We start from the raw sequence: 15,711 nt of genomic DNA, 5'->3' as shown, positions 1-15,711 counted from the left end.
GTTTAGTCAAATTAAAATTTCCTCTCTTCAAGACAAAATTCAAGAACATCTACAGAATAACAACAAACTAGAAAGCCAAAAACTGTGCTTAATAGAGAGATTTTATTTATGCCAACAATTAGCTTCACATTGTCCACTAAAACCTGGAAAGAAACACTTATAACAATTGTCAATCAAATTTGATAGTCTCAACGGAATTTGGGCATGGAATTTAGTAATCTTGGATCAATTTAACAATGAGATAGTAGTTGTTCTAGACACTTTGCTTCTTTATTTAAGATAGTGATTCAACTTCTCTTTTTTTTTTTTTTTTTATAAGCAATATTAGAAGATTTTATTAATGAGAAATTAGGTATGAAGATGCATACAAAAAAATATAACCATTCCTGCCATTTAAAATTAAAACAGAGCAATAAACAAACGCTAGAAAACTAAGAATCATAATTTATTTCTACTTTTCAAACATTACAAGCCTAAAGAAAAAGGAACAGGGAAAAGGTGTGTCAAGTTATAAGAAGAGAGAAAAAAGGAGGTCATCTGATAAGAACCTAGTAAGACGAAAAAAAATATTGGTCGAATGGTTCGGATGTTAAACACTGAAAATGAAGCAGAGCCCTTGAAGAAAACATCGTTAATTGCTTTCATCCAAACCAAACCACAAACCATTAACAAAAAATACAAAATAACAGCATACCTGAATAAATGGGAGAGAACAAAAGTTAATTGCAACTGTAAGGGAGGTAGATAGTAAATATATATTAGCAGTGGCTCGACGGCAAAATTAAAGTTAAAATCTACCCTCTTTCGTGAAGAAAAGAGTCCAATAGTAAATATATAAAAAATAATATAACTGAGATTCTAATTTAAAATGGTTAGACCGGATTAACCCCAATATACTGTCGTAATAAATTGCCGCCTTACTTTTCATTTTTCTTACTTCAAATTTCTACCGGCAGGTCAGGAAACACACCTTAGGCACACCTGAACCGGTGGCTTTACAGACCACCGGCTTTGTCCATTTTTCTTGTCGTACACTGTATTCCAACAGGCCAAGGCTCACTGTTCATTGTTCTACGGGCGACAAAGTTCAACCTGAACCGGCACAAAAATGCATCTGTTTATGAGAGTTTTGCTTGCTAGGGAGATTTGCTTAAATTCAGATTTGTGAGATGGCGAGTGGCTTGAAAATGCCGAACTTGAAGAAACCAGCGCAGGCATAAATGAACCCCATCGTAGTACGTAACATATAGTCAGTTGGTCGGGTTTAGTGGTAACTAAAACCGCAATGACCTGATCCCATCGGATTAGGGTCAGGTTGGCTTAATCGGATTTTGTGTCAGGTTCGGGTTGAGATACACCCGTGCTGAGTCCGACCCGTTGCCATTGCAGCGTTGATATATTTATGCTATATATAAGTTTAGTTGAGTACAAAGTGTACTGTATGTAACACAGTTCGGGTCGGGTTCAATGCTCCCTTTCCTATTTTAGTTGAGGGCAGATTGGATTCAACTTAACAAAAACCTAATCTTTGACATCGTATAGAAATACCAAATCATCAATCCAATCTAGGGATGGCAATTTTCCCATTACCCCTATCCTTGTAGAGTAACCTGTCCCATGATTTCCTCCCAAGGGACGGATATGAGAAATTTTTATAGATGTTGGTTGAGCTACGACAAATAAAACACTCTGTACCCTAAGGGTCTGATCCCTATCTCATAGGGATTTTCATTTAAATTTGTATAAATATTTTTAAAAATATGGTTGAATATGTTTGAATGTATTTTAAATATGGTTGAATATATTTACCTATTCATTTTTTTGGATTTTGAGAGGAAGGAAAATTGGTCAATAAAAAATTTACCCATGTTCTTTATTTAGATTGTGGGGTTCGTGGAAAATTTATTTTCTCTAGGCATCACTTACTGTGGATAATTAACTTTCTCACCTGAAGGGGGAATTGTCAATACTTGGATGGGACAAAATTGCCCCTTTTAATAATGGGTTTTTATGTTTAAAATGGACATTGTCTCATTTACCTGGGAAATAAAAGAATATGGGTAAATGCACTTACCCAGATAAGTATAAAGGCCTTAGATCTATTTTGTTAAGATTTTAAATTATAACTATTCTATTTTTATAAAGTGTTTTTGAAATGAAATTAAAAATAAAAATAAAATGAATTTGGCATCAGAAAAATGGTTGAGAATAGGAGCTCACATCTCCGTCCCACAACGCCCTACAGCACATCCCTGTTGTGTATTGGGAACATCTCCGAGATGTTCCCAATACACAACAGGGATGTGCTGTGGGGCATTGTGGGGTGGCTCCTTGTGGGGCAGAGATGTGATCTCTAAGAATAGGGACCCCATGTGGAGATGGGGATGGGGATAGGGACAGGGATGAAGATTTTTGCAGAGATAGGAATGGGGATTTTTGTGGGAATAGAAATGGGAAGTGCCCCCATCCCCACCCTGCCCCACCCCATTGCCATTCCTTTCAATCCAATTATTTGTAGCATGGTTTTTAAAACCAGACCAGACTGGACAATTGGACCATAAAAACCGGGAATCAATCACCTGACCGATTATGTTTTTCCCCAAAATCATTTTTTTCCCAAAACCGTTGATTTCGGTCAACAAACCACTGAACCAACAAGTTAATTGTTCGAACGATTTTGACCATTTTTCAATTTTTTTTATTTTTTTGTCAGAACAGGCTGACCATTTGAGTTGAACAGTCGGGCCGTTCAAACCGATAATCAAACCCCTGACGATTCGATCACCGGTTCGGTTTTAAAAACCATGATTTGCGGCCTTGGGCAAGAAGATGGGCTTCACGCAAGTACGTGATTTTGCATCCATTCGAGAGGGCTTTCACACAGTGGCTTTTAGGCGTTTTGTGAGAAATCCAGAAAACCAAAAATAGATTAACATGAATTATAAATCAACTTATTTTTAATAATTTTTCAGAAGCCACTCTGTCAACACACTTCAATCAACACTGAAACCCTCCCAAACAGACTCTTCACGGAGTAATGGGGACCTCAATCGTGTAGATCTCCAGATTCTCTACTTGCCGTCATCTCTAATAACGTCAAGGAATCTTGGATGACGGTTTGGGATTAGATCTTGCAGTTAGCCTAGGTGAAACCCTCACAAGTTCACAACTGTCGAATGATCGAGACCCAGTCCACTGAGAGAGGTCAGGATCTCTAACTCCTGTCAGGCTCAGAAATAGTAAACCTGAATTCAGCTAAAATATGAAATGTTATAAAGATATAAGGGTCCATCTGATTTATAGTTAGAATCAAAATCACAATCTCTCGGAATAGGAATCGTTTGATTCAGATAGGAATTAAAATCAACTGGAATGGGGTTTCATTTTGAAGGAAAGGGAAGGGAATGGCCATTCCCTCAAATGGGGAATTGCCATTCCACCATGAATAAGAATGGGATTTTGATTCCATCCAACCAAACAGTTAAAATTGGAATAATTCAGTCTATTGATTTCAGATTCTTATTCCTGCAAATCAAGTGGTCAGTAAAAAAAGACCAGATTCAGCTAAGGGTGTCAGTGAGTTGGGTTCATCATTTGTTTGGCTCAACCTCAACCCAATCCAAGACTGAATTAACCCAAACCTGGCCCGACTCAACTAAATGATTAGAAAATATCAAGCCTGGCACAACCCATCCCATATATAATACTCCCATATTAAACCAATCCCATGTGTACATTGTATTTCAATGTTGCAATCAGGGCAGGCTCAGAACGAGTACATTCACCTCAATCCTACAAGGCCAAATTTCTCTGTCTATCTATTTATTAAGATGTGTTTGGTATCGATATAGCTTTTCAAAGAAATTGTGTCAACTCAGCATTATAAACACGTTTAACAAAAAAATGTCAAAAAAGTTATTTGGTTGAGCCATTTAACCAAATAAACACATTTAACAAACAAATGGCTCTCTCGAAAAAAGAAGGGGTAATAGCATATAAGGGCAATTTTTGGGCCCTAATATTGGTAAAAGTAATATGTTTAAAAATTTTCAAAAATATGATAACTTTTGAAAAATAATATCAATAAAGGACAGAATCACTGTTCATCTTCTTCTTCTTGCAATCTATTCACCAGTGCCACCGTCCGTCGCCTCCGCCTCTCTCCGCCCACCTCCGCCTCTGCCTCCAATAACGTTGTCGGAGATGTGCGGAGGCAGAGGCGGTGGCGGCAGCGTTGGTGGTTATTTCTCTACCCAACACTACCACCTCCGCTCTCCTCCACCTCTGCCTTTGGCAATGTTGCTGGAGGTGGGTGGAGACAAAGGCAACGGCGGTGCTGGTGGGCGGAGGTGGAGGTGTTGGGTAGGGAAATAACCACCAGCGCCGCCGCCGCCGCCTCTGCCTCTGCCCACCTCTGGCAACATTGCTGGAGGTGGAGACAGAGGTGGGCAAGGCAAGCGGTGGCGAGCAGCAGTGCTGGTGAATAGATTGCAAGAGCAAGAAGATGAATAGTGATTCTACCCTTTATTGATATTATTTTTCAAAAGTTACCTTATTTTTTATTTTTTTTAAATGTTACTTTTATTGATATTATGACCCAAAAGTTGCCCTTATATGCTATTATCCCAGAAAAGAGTCGTGAGAGCAATTTATCAAAAACGCGCCAAATCTGACATTTCTCATTTTTTAAGACTTTTTTTATTATTTGGCTTATATGGTGCCTATGCGCCTAATGGTACTAAAGTGTAAAAAAAATCGTACAAAATATTAAAAACAGATTTTGTCTCATTTTTCAAAGCAAAATCATACAAAACATTTATTTACCAAACAACCGCTAAGTAATCCTCTCTATAATTTTGCTTCAAATCATTATCTATTGTTGGTCTCAACTATCTGTGGTCTTGTGAGGATGACTTGAACCTGCATACTCACACATGACAGCCCAAAATTTTATTTAGTATCACATAATCAATCCAGCAAGTAGATATAATTGAAGGTTGACGAGTTTAGTACAATTAGCTTGATACATCTTAACAAAACAAAAGGTAGAGGAGGACCCATGTGTGTCTATTTGTACAGCCGTTAATCAGAAGGAGCAATGTTGATCTTCGGCTGGATTTAATAAAAAAACATAGGCCCAGAATGGGTCAGGGGCCCATTATGCGGTCATGAGTCAATGAGTCATGCATGCAAGGAGACTTTAGGGCTGTGTTTGGTTTGAAAGAAAATAACAGAAAAAACAAAAGGTAGAGGAGGACCCATGTGTGCCTATTTGTACAGCCGTTAATCAGAAGGAGCAATGTTGATCTTCGGCTGGATTTAATAAAAAAACATAGGCCCAGAATGGGTCAGGGGCCCATTATGCGGTCATGAGTCAATGAGTCATGCATGCAAGGAGACTTTAGGGCTGTGTTTGGTTTGAAAGAAAATAACAGAAAAACAAAAGCTGTGGCAAGTTCTTAAGGCTCTATTCTTTTGCAGTGCAAACCTGAACTATATACAAATTTTGCACCTGGTTCATTTTTGTATCGATCAATTTGTTTGTAACTATGATTTTGCACTCCTACTTGCAAATATAAAATTTCTACCTTTCTATCTCATTTGCACTCATTAATATTACAATTGCATTACAACTGAGGTAAATTTTGCAGCACCATCATCCTTCTAAGTTATACCTCAATACCATTTCATACAAAATGGAGATCACATCATCTTGCTTCCTACCTCACTTCCAAATAAATAATTCTCCTTCCATCTCCATTCACTTAAATTTATTTCCTATTTTTCCTCTTACAAACAAAATAAGAAAATTTAGATCACAAATTTTGTGAAAAACTTTCCCTCAATTTTCTATTTTCCTCTACTTTCAAACCAAACATACCCTAAGGCTCAGTTTGAAAAGAGTATAAATATAAATATGTAGAGTGAAAAACCTTTATTTTTATATTAATCTAATATATTTACACTGTATATATTTGTATTTGTACTCTTTCCAAACTGATCTTATAGAATTCGAAATGTTTTTGAAAGGCCCAAAGGTTGATTCATTGCAACGAATCAAGCCCTTCCCGAAAGGCACAAGCCTCCACAACCTCTGGGCAGTCCTTTTGCAAGGTGACTGACCGAGCAAAAAGCTAGCAAAGTTCCTTATTTGAAGGTGGTATCGATATTTACCTAATCACTAGAATTTATATTCTTCTCATTTGCACTATCATACATTTGTCTCGGTGCAATTCAATCAGAGCCCTACATTGGTTTTCAGCGTTTGTTCATGGAAATTCATATATTAATCTTACTACCAAAAAAATAAACTGATCATATATATTAATGTGACCGTGGGTCCCAATTGAGGCACCAAGGTACAACTACAACTGCCAAACTAAACCAACCATTTAACTAAACAGGAAAAAAAATGACACTTAACAAAACTTTCAATTAGTTTGTTTAATTTGTTTGACGAAAAATAATGTTTAATTATATATATATATATAGGTTGTTGCTGGCTTATGGAATCAAACTTTCTGGTTCAGTTCTTTCCGTCAATTAAGATTAAAAATTACTTGAACTTCAGCTTGGATCAGACCAAATTTGCGTCACCGGCTGATTCCTCTTGGACCCCACGGTGGTGGGTTTTGCGTCACATCGTCCTTGCTCAATGCAGAGCCAAACATGCTACCAACCCTGTCTCGACCCTTTGTCCATTTATAGTGTGCATGTATGGCTTGGACTTGAGAATTCATCACCACAGTCACCCCTTCTGCTCTCTTCCTCCTTACTTTCAGCAAACTTCTCTCTTCAAGGTAAGTCTGATGAACCCCTTTTATCTCTCCTCTCCAAGTGTCTCTCTTCTTCTCAATTTAGTCTCTCTCTAATTAGCTACTAGCTCGAGATATGATTGCAATGTGGACACAAAACTCGAACTTGTACAAAGTCCATACTCGAGTTGGTTGACTTGTGTATCCACTGGTCCAATTCAATACTAACTATTTTCTTGAAATTACTTTGTTTTCTTTTCTTCTTCCTACAGAAAAGTTGACAACGAGAAGAAAAGATGGTGGCTAAACTATTGTTAACTCTTATATATTTAGTCATGACGATTCGCAGCAGAGCCGCCACACTACCTCCGATAACTGACGCAACTCTGACTCAGGTTGCTGGTTCTCTGCAAATGTTCGTCGATGAACTCCCACAGATGCCCTCGCTCTTGGGGTATTCGAATGGACCCACCTCTCCTAAACCCGGCAGCCTCACCATTGGCATGTACCGGAAGAAATGGGTACCCTCTCTCTCTCTCTCTCTCTCTCTCTCTCTCTCTAGTAAGTAGTAACCAAGTTTTTCGTGATTGTTCTCGTACAGAAATTTCACCGCAATTTGCCTGCAACGACGGTTTTCGCATTTGGGACGTCGGAAGATGCCGCAACTGTACCGGGTCCAATCATTGAGGCCATCAAAGGAGTCCCAACCTCGGTGACGTGGCAAAATAAACTCCCTCAAACCCACATACTCCCATGGGATTCGTCCATCCCCACCGCCGTTCCTAAAAAAGGTGGGGTCCCGACGGTAGTCCATCTCCACGGTGGGGTCCATGAATCCCAACACGACGGGCACCCGCTTGCCTGGTTCACCTCTGGCTTTAAAGAAACTGGATCAACGTGGTCCAAAAGCACATACACTTACCCCAACGTCCAACACTCAGGAAACCTCTGGTACCATGATCATACAATAGGATTGACACGTGTTAATCTCCTAGCAGGCTTGATTGGTGCCTACATTATTCATGACCCCACCTTGGATGCTTCCCTAAACCTTCCATCTGGAGCAGAGTTCGACCGGACTCTGATAATCTTCGACCGGAGTTTCAATACCGACGGCTCCCTTTACATGAACTTCACCGGCACCGTACCAGCCATTCACCCGCAATGGCAACCGGAGTATTTTGGGCACGCCATCATCGTCAACGGTAAGGCCTGGCCCTTCATGAAGGTACAGAAACGCAAGTACCGCTTCAGAATCACTAACGCTTCCAACGCGCGATACTTGCAGCTCTCGCTAAGCAAAGGGCTCTCATTTACCCAAGTAGGATCCGATGCATCCTACCTACCCGCACCCGTACAGATGGCATCTATCCTCTTGGCACCCTCTGAGATTGCCGATGTCATCATTGACTTCTCAACATCTACTACCACGGAGATCGTAATGAACAACAATGCAGTTTACCCATTCCCGTCGGGTAACCCGGTGGATAACCTTAACTCCAAGGTCATGAAATTCATCATTGTACCCAAAAACCCAACCATCCCCGATTCATCAAGGATTCCAGCGAGCCTAGTGAGTTACAAGGCATCGACAACAGACACTGCAACCAAGAGAAGGTACATTGTGTTGTACGAATATACGACACCATCCGGGTCATCCACACACCTCTACATTAACGGAAAACGATACGAGGACCCGGTTACAGAGACGCCCAAGTCCGGTAGCACAGAGATCTGGGAGGTGATCAACTTGACCAACGATAATCACCCTCTGCACATACATTTGGCTACTTTCCAAGCAATCAAGGTTCAGTCGATTTCCAATCCGACTCACTTCACTAGCTGCATGGCGCAAAAGAACGACGCCGTTGCCTGCAACGTAGCATCATACCTAACCCCGCCGTCCACCGGCAATGGCGTGCCAGCTAACGAGATGACATGGAAGAACACGGTGAAGATGGCACCGGCAACCCAAACAACGGTCGTCGTCAAGTTTAATCTGGTCGAGACCAATTCGCTGTTGCCGTTCGACGCCACCACGACGCCGGGATATGTCTACCATTGTCACGTAAGTAGCCCTCAATTCCCAGTACGTGTGCATGCTATTTCTTCTTATCATTTGGACTGTACTAATTAAATGCTGTTTATGTTTAACTTTCATGGATCGCAGATTCTGGATCACGAAGATAACGCAATGATACGACCATTGCAGCTGGTTTGATTTGATTGAAAGCAAGAGATCAGATTAGATGACTGTGTTTGATTTAATATAACGAGTTGTAATAAGTGCACGATGATGGCACTAATTGATTCGTAATCCTACTTAGGGATTAACAATTGTAGCCAGATTTGAAAATAATAAATATAAGGGTTTGGATTTGGAGTCTGAAGTCGGCCGGAACCGTAGAAAGATATCCATATTATATATAGGAGAAACTGCTCATATTATATTAATTAGGAAAGCAAGCTTAAAGTAAAGACTAACAAACTAAACATGAGCTTAATCTAATAATTATACGCTAACCTACTTGATTGCGGGTGTTGATACCATGGGCCTCGTGCAAAAATCCTATTCGCCCACTAACCCACCAACCCGTTTGGTCTGGGAAAAAAGAAAGAAGGAAAAGAACAGAACCCATATATTAGTAGGAAAGGAATTATGTACAGCACTCAGTAGAAATCTAATATCCTTTAATTTCTTATGTCGTGTGTTAGAAAGAAAAGAGTATCAATGTAATTAATAATTTAATGTTACTTGTCGCATCCAAAAGGGTCAAAACTTTGTTCCAGGATAGCAATCCATTGAACCTGAATCTAAAGCCGGTTTTGAGTTAACCCTTCGTTAAAAGTATTTAACGTTTTATGTTTTAGTTTGTTTTTTTTTTTTTTTTTTTTTTTTGTTATGGCTCCATTTTAGGGGTGGCCACGATCTATTCGAGCCTTGTACCACCTTGGTGAGCCGAGTTTTATCCGGTTCGATTCGATCCGAATCCACCCCTACTCCGTTTGATTGCATATGCATTGGGGCAAATGCATAAGAGTGCAATTGGGCTTAGCTTAAATCTTCGTTTATGTGTGCTTTAGATTTTACCTTGTTTTCTTTGTTTTTAAGAAGTAAAATAAGAAATAAAGTGACGTACTCCCCAATTTATATGAAAGAGAAATGAAGTAAGAGGGAGGTTATTATTTCGCATCATTTTTTAAAATATAAAATTTACACGGCTAATAGATAGATGCAAATGAAAGAAAAATTGCAAATTTTGCATCCCGTAAGAGTGCAAATCATAATTACAAACAAATGGGTTCAAAATTTTTATCTAGTTCAGATTTGCATGCATCACAAACAAACACAGCCTATTTAACTAGTTTTAATAAGAATCATGTCCATGTTGAGCCCTACTTATATTAGGTATTTGCCTATTAGACGGATTCAACCATGACACCCTAAAAGACACGTTGTCAAAAAAACTTGTGACTAGACCTGTTCATGGACCGGGTAGTCCGATGGCCCAGCTCAGCCTGGCCCGCACTCGGGTCAGGCTTGGTTATGTAATTAGGCCCGCGAGCCTGACCTCGGGCCTAATACAGTAAGCCCGACTGTGTTTCAGATCAGGCTCGAGATTTGTCAAAAACGCCCAGCCTGAGCTCAGCCCGGCCCAACTCAGCATTATATATTTTATAAAATATATAATATGTATTTTTATATATTATATAAAATATATAAATAATATAATATTTATTAAAATATATATTTATAATTTAATATATACATTTTTTATTCTTTTCTTTATAATCTCTCTCTCTCTCTCTCTCTCTCTCTCTCTCTCTCTCTCTCTCTCTCTCTCTCTCTCTCTCTCTCTCTCTCTCTATTCAGCCACTAGCAGTATGGGCTAAATTTCGGGCCCGGGCTTTGGACTTTTTATGAGGGTCGGGCTCGGGCCCAAGTTGTAGGCCCGATGGTCGGGCCGGTCTCGGGCTCGGGCCTTAGAAAATTCTTTTAATACAGAGTGAAATCCCGGCCCAAGCCCGGCTTGGCCCATGAACAAGTCTACTTGTGACTAGTCAACTAATATCATAAAAGTGTTAACCAATCTGGTGGAATTTATCAAAATTCATGTGTGGGTTTTGATTTGTCCAAGCTCTTCCAGTACCCATGTCTTTGCAGCATCATAAATTCTCCTATTAGACCTATGACAATCAAGCAAGAAAATAATCAAACAACCAAAACCTATGGGTGTCATTTGGACTAGATTTGGTCCAATCCAATGTGAGTCCATTACATATGGGGCAGGTCCAATCCAATGAATACTTTGGACAGGTCCAATTCAATGTTTAGACCATCCAATCTGTTCAAATTTGTTTTAATTTAGAGTAATTCTAACCCAAACCTGATTCATTGGCACCTGTATTCTTATATTTTATCAATGGATCAGATATTGGCTCAATCCAATATAATTCATTATGGATGAACCGGGTCCAATCCAATCCAATAAATATTTTGGAGCACTAACTCTGGATTGGTCCAATTCATTATGCCTTGTTGGTCCATACAATCCGTCCAAAGTGATTTGGTTTGAACAGGATCCAATCCAAAATCGGTCCATTGACACCCCTACCAACACCAAGTCATCATTCTAGAAATTTATTAGTTGAGACAACCGATTAACTAAATATGTTCGCTAAGCTTATGCAATAACATAGAGTAGGCAGTGTATAAATGCATGTACAATATCTAAGAAAGCCGCCTAGATCTCCTTTACCATGACTAAGGGCCCATTTGATAACAGTTGAAGTGGCTGAACTGAATGGCTTAATATGGCTGGAGATGAAATTAAGTCATTCAATTAAGATATTTTTTATTTTGTTGATCAGACCCAACCAATTTTTATCAATTTTTATAATTCATCCTCAATTAAAATGTTGTAAAGAAGATTAGTGGTCAAAGAATTGAATATAGAGGCAAAATGAACTACGAATAAATTGTAGATAGACAAGTGCACTATAAACCAAAGTTGCTTCTTTATACTTAGGGCTACAATTTGGGCTGGGTTAGCCTGAACCCAGCCCCCCACCCCTAAAAAAATGAAAAACCAGATTGGGTTGGATCGGGTTGAAGTTTTGGTTAGGGTTATGGTTGATTCCAACTTAACTTAAGGTTGAGTTAGGGTAGTTGAGTCCATGACCAACCTGAACTTAACCTAACTTCATATTTGTATATATAATATTATACGAACATGTATCTATGTTTATAAATTTTTATTATCTATGCATGTATGCATATGCGTATGTGCAAATATTGATGCATCCATAAATGTATACATGTATATACTTATGTATTTTCACTACAAGTATTTGTATGTATGTATGTTGTAGTCAAAAATCTAAAGACAATGAAGTACTATCATTTCGAAGAAGAATGAATATGGTATGTATATTGTATCTATCAATAGAGCATATTTGATGAATGACAATGAGCAACATGAAACACTGTCATTTTTTGTGTTGTATGCTAACATAATTATTGTGCCATGATGCATTCATTTTTCATTCTAAAATGATTGACGCCTATGACAAGAATTTGGTAACTTAAAAACTCTCATGTAATTGATTCTTGTCCATAATGAATAAGAATTGAAAAAATGAAACTGATGGCAACAAACCATAGGCATCTCATTTTATTAAGTGAAAGCCACAAGGCCTACAACCTTTACTACTTTACTTTATCAAAATACACAAACCCATAAAATACAAGCAGATTTTTATTGAATTCATGGCCTCTTCTTCCTTGTTTTCTTTCTCATTGAGGCTCTAGCCTTTATGTGAATTGTTGGGGCTCATTGCTCAAGATATGAGCTTCAAAGGCCTCATCATTGCATTATCTTCATGATCCAATATCTGCATTAAGAGGGGGAAAGGGAAATAGGATTGTTAGAAATGAATAAAGAGACTTCCAAATAAATCAAGATTATTAGACATGAATATATTTAGAAATCAGAACTGGATAAGTGGCATAAGTGAGAGGAGAATAGCTTACGTGGCAATGGTAGACGTAACCAGGCTCCGCTGTTGCATCGAAGGGATAGGAAGCATTTGAATGGATGAAAGAGAATCTGACTAGGATCTTGGTCACGTAACCCGGTCTCATCTTGAACACGTTCTTCCACCCTCTCTCATGAGCTGGCACCGGTTTCCTCTTGCCACGTGCATACTTGCTTACTTGGCACTCGATCGCGTCGTTCTTCATCATCATGCATTCTTTGAACTCTTCAAGCTCAACCAGCTTCGTCTGCTCCAAAGCCGTGATCAAGCCCAAGTGAATGTGCAACGGATGATTGTCACCCGTCAGATTGATCACATTCCAAATCTCGGTGGTCCCCGCCCTTGGCATCTCCGTTACTGGATCATCGAATGATTTCCCATTCAAATACAGGACACTAGGCATATCCATTGCCATTGGTGTCGTGTACTCGTACATTGATATGTATCGGGTTGTAGAAGCACTTGATATATCGGGACTCGGATACTTCATCAATCTCGGTGGAACGCGTGTCGTGTCAACCTCATGTTGCCCGTTGATTTCGAATCTCATGACCTTCCCGTTGATATCGTTCGTAGGATCACCAGACGGATACGGATACGCTGCACCATTGGCTAAGATCACCATGTCGGACGTTGATTTGGAGAAATCAACGATCACATGAGCGATCTCGGATGGGGCCAGGAGGAGCTTCTTGGTCCTAACTGGTCGAGCCAGATAAGCGGAATCAGATCCAACGTGGATGAATCTCATACCGTTAGTGAAGAAGAATCGGAAAAACCGGGAATTGCTGGCGTTGATTATACGGAACTGGTACTTCCTACGGCGTACGGTCATCCGGGGCCATGCTTTACCGTTGACGACGATCACATTGCCGAAGTATTCCGGGTGCCACTGTGGGTGTATGGACGGAGTATGTCCTGTGGAATTCATGTAGATTGTACCGTTGGTGTAGAAGCTACGATCAAAGACGATCAACGGACGATCGAACTCGTCACCGTAGGGGACTCCTAGTGGGGCCTCGACCGGAGGATGACGGAGAATGTAGGCCCCCATCAGCCCGGCCAAGATGTTCTCTCTTGTTAATCCCATCGTATGATCGTGATACCACATGTTTCCTGGATGTTGGGCATTGTGATAGCGATACGTTTTCTTGGTCCAAGTGGGCCCTCTCTCTTTGAATCCAGCGGTGAACCATGATTTTGCGTACCCATCACTCTCGGGCTCATCGATTCCACCATGAAGATGCACAACCGTTGGGACCCCCATCTTGGGTCTGGCAGTGGGGATGGTGGGGTCCCACGGCAGTATGTGTTGTGAAGGGAGATGATTTTGCCACGTCACGTATGTCTCGACACCATGGAGGGCCTCGATTGTTGGGCCCGGTACAGTTGCCACCTTCTTGGATGTCCCAAAAGCGAAAACAGTAGTGGCTGGGAGATCTCTGTGGAATTTCTGCCAAGCAAGAACCACGAATCATTAAGAAATTATCAGATGCTGCGCGCACTACTGTATTATTTATTGTAGTGGATCCCAATTTCCAAACAAGTGCTGATGATGGAAATTTGAGCTGTCCCATAATGGACTCATCACTTGTTTATCGGGTGTGGTTAGTGAATTTATCTTAATTGACTTACTGACAAGTGACAAAAGATAATAGTGGCTTTGTCAGCCGCAGCGTAGGCTTGATTAGTTGATTAGCCAGCAAAATACAGGACCCACCATACAAATCATCAACTCAAATTTGACTCTGTCGAGTTATGTATACTTCCGTGCGGACACTAGCACTGGAATAAATGAACATGCATGAAGCATGATGCACACACATTGGATGGGTCCCACGCCCACCCTTAAGAATAGCTAAGATGGAACCCACGAAAGGCAAAGGGACAAAGGATTCTCTTCTTCTTTGTTCTTTGAACCCACAAGCTATTAAAATAGCCCATGGAAAACCCAGAAGCTTATAATTTTAAAATGAAAATAGTTCCATAAACAGATCAACAGATCCAATTTCTAGTTTCAAGTGATGGGTTGGAGGATAGGAGCTTACCCATTTCTTCTGGAACATGCCAATTATTATTGATTTCGACACAGGGACACCGTTTTGAATGTTGAAACCTCGAACTCTTGGCATGTCTGGGAGCTCGTCCACAAACATTTCCAACTTCGATGGGTTGATTAGTTTTGTATCTGCTGCCCATGTAGTAGGAGACCATGACAGGACTACAGAGAAGATGAGCAGGAAATGAAGAGCTCTCATGGTATCTTTCTTAGTCTTTTTCTTCATCCAAATGAAAGAATCAAAGTTGAAAAAAAGAAAGAAAGAAGAAGAAGAAGAGAAGGTAGAAAGGAGAAGAACTTTGTGCAAGAAGAGTTGGTAAAGAATGTGGGTCAGTTCTGAACTCTTGTGTTAATGGGTACTTGTATATATAATCATGTCTGAGACTTTAGATTGCCTAAAGCAGGTAGTTTTATGAGATGGGGGCCATCTTTTTTTTTCCCTAGTGGGATTTGATGTGTCCAAAAATATTAAAATAAAAAGAAAAGTTGGAAAGCAAATAAGTAGTGCAGTGATAAAAGAAAAGGTTTTTTCTGTGGCAGCATCCATGATCTTGTGTATGGTTTCTGATTTATCTTCTTTTTGTTTGTTCACTTGAGTGTCTATTTATTTACTCTTGAAAAAATCAGTGATTATTGACTTTGTGGCCTTATGGATTAGGGTATATGGCCTTTTATATAGACCTTAGGCAATGATAGTACAAGGGAATAAAGTTCTTTTGAACTTTAAAGTTCTTTTGAACTACAAGGGACTCCAGTCTCTGAAATTTCAGCACTGGGAATGTAGCTAGATAGGTTAGTACAGATTATTTGATGGAGGCCCCTCCAGTCTCTTAAAATTCTTTAGTGGAGCTTTATTGC

The 15,711-nt window shown here is 39.8% G+C and overlaps 2 protein-coding genes across 2 annotated transcripts; one reads left to right on the top strand and one right to left on the bottom strand.

Annotated features, from left to right (window-relative positions):
• Positions 1–6,730: 6,730 nt before the first annotated feature.
• LOC148863810 (multicopper oxidase LPR1 homolog 1-like) lies at positions 6,731–9,145 on the top strand. Its single transcript, XM_088980070.1, has 4 exons — positions 6,731–6,800; positions 7,028–7,276; positions 7,357–8,823; positions 8,926–9,145. Exons 2-4 carry the CDS (start codon positions 7,052–7,054, stop codon positions 8,974–8,976), a joined length of 1,743 nt encoding a protein of 580 aa, XP_088836196.1. The 5' UTR covers positions 6,731–6,800; positions 7,028–7,051; the 3' UTR covers positions 8,977–9,145.
• Positions 9,146–12,391: 3,246 nt separating this feature from the next.
• LOC148863809 (multicopper oxidase LPR1-like) lies at positions 12,392–15,185 on the bottom strand. Its single transcript, XM_088979876.1, has 3 exons — positions 14,843–15,185; positions 12,790–14,247; positions 12,392–12,650 (listed from the first exon to the last, which is right to left on the bottom strand). The coding sequence occupies exons 1-3, from the start codon at positions 15,077–15,079 to the stop codon at positions 12,597–12,599; spliced, it is 1,749 nt and encodes a 582-aa protein (XP_088836002.1). The 5' UTR covers positions 15,080–15,185; the 3' UTR covers positions 12,392–12,596.
• Positions 15,186–15,711: the final 526 nt, after the last annotated feature.

Source organism: Nelumbo lutea, chromosome 3 (genome assembly GCF_056320005.1).
Source record: "Nelumbo lutea isolate HS-2025 chromosome 3, American lotus-T2T, whole genome shotgun sequence".
In the NCBI taxonomy this organism is placed as follows: Eukaryota; Viridiplantae; Streptophyta; class Magnoliopsida; order Proteales; family Nelumbonaceae; genus Nelumbo; species Nelumbo lutea.
The sequence above is the reverse complement of the archived record's forward strand: the minus strand, read 5'-3'. Positions and strand labels throughout refer to the sequence as shown.

Coding starts and splice junctions, on each gene's coding strand:
- LOC148863810 (XM_088980070.1), top strand. CDS start 7,052: ATGGTGGCTAAACTATTGTTAACTCTTATATATTTAGTCATGACGATT. Junction 7,277..7,356: donor GCATGTACCGGAAGAAATGG/GTACCCTCTCTC, acceptor GTTCTCGTACAG/AAATTTCACCGCAATTTGCC. Junction 8,824..8,925: donor GATATGTCTACCATTGTCAC/GTAAGTAGCCCT, acceptor CATGGATCGCAG/ATTCTGGATCACGAAGATAA.
- LOC148863809 (XM_088979876.1), bottom strand. CDS start 15,079: ATGAAGAAAAAGACTAAGAAAGATACCATGAGAGCTCTTCATTTCCTG. Junction 14,248..14,842: donor GCATGTTCCAGAAGAAATGG/GTAAGCTCCTAT, acceptor CTTGCTTGGCAG/AAATTCCACAGAGATCTCCC. Junction 12,651..12,789: donor GTTACGTCTACCATTGCCAC/GTAAGCTATTCT, acceptor CTCTTAATGCAG/ATATTGGATCATGAAGATAA.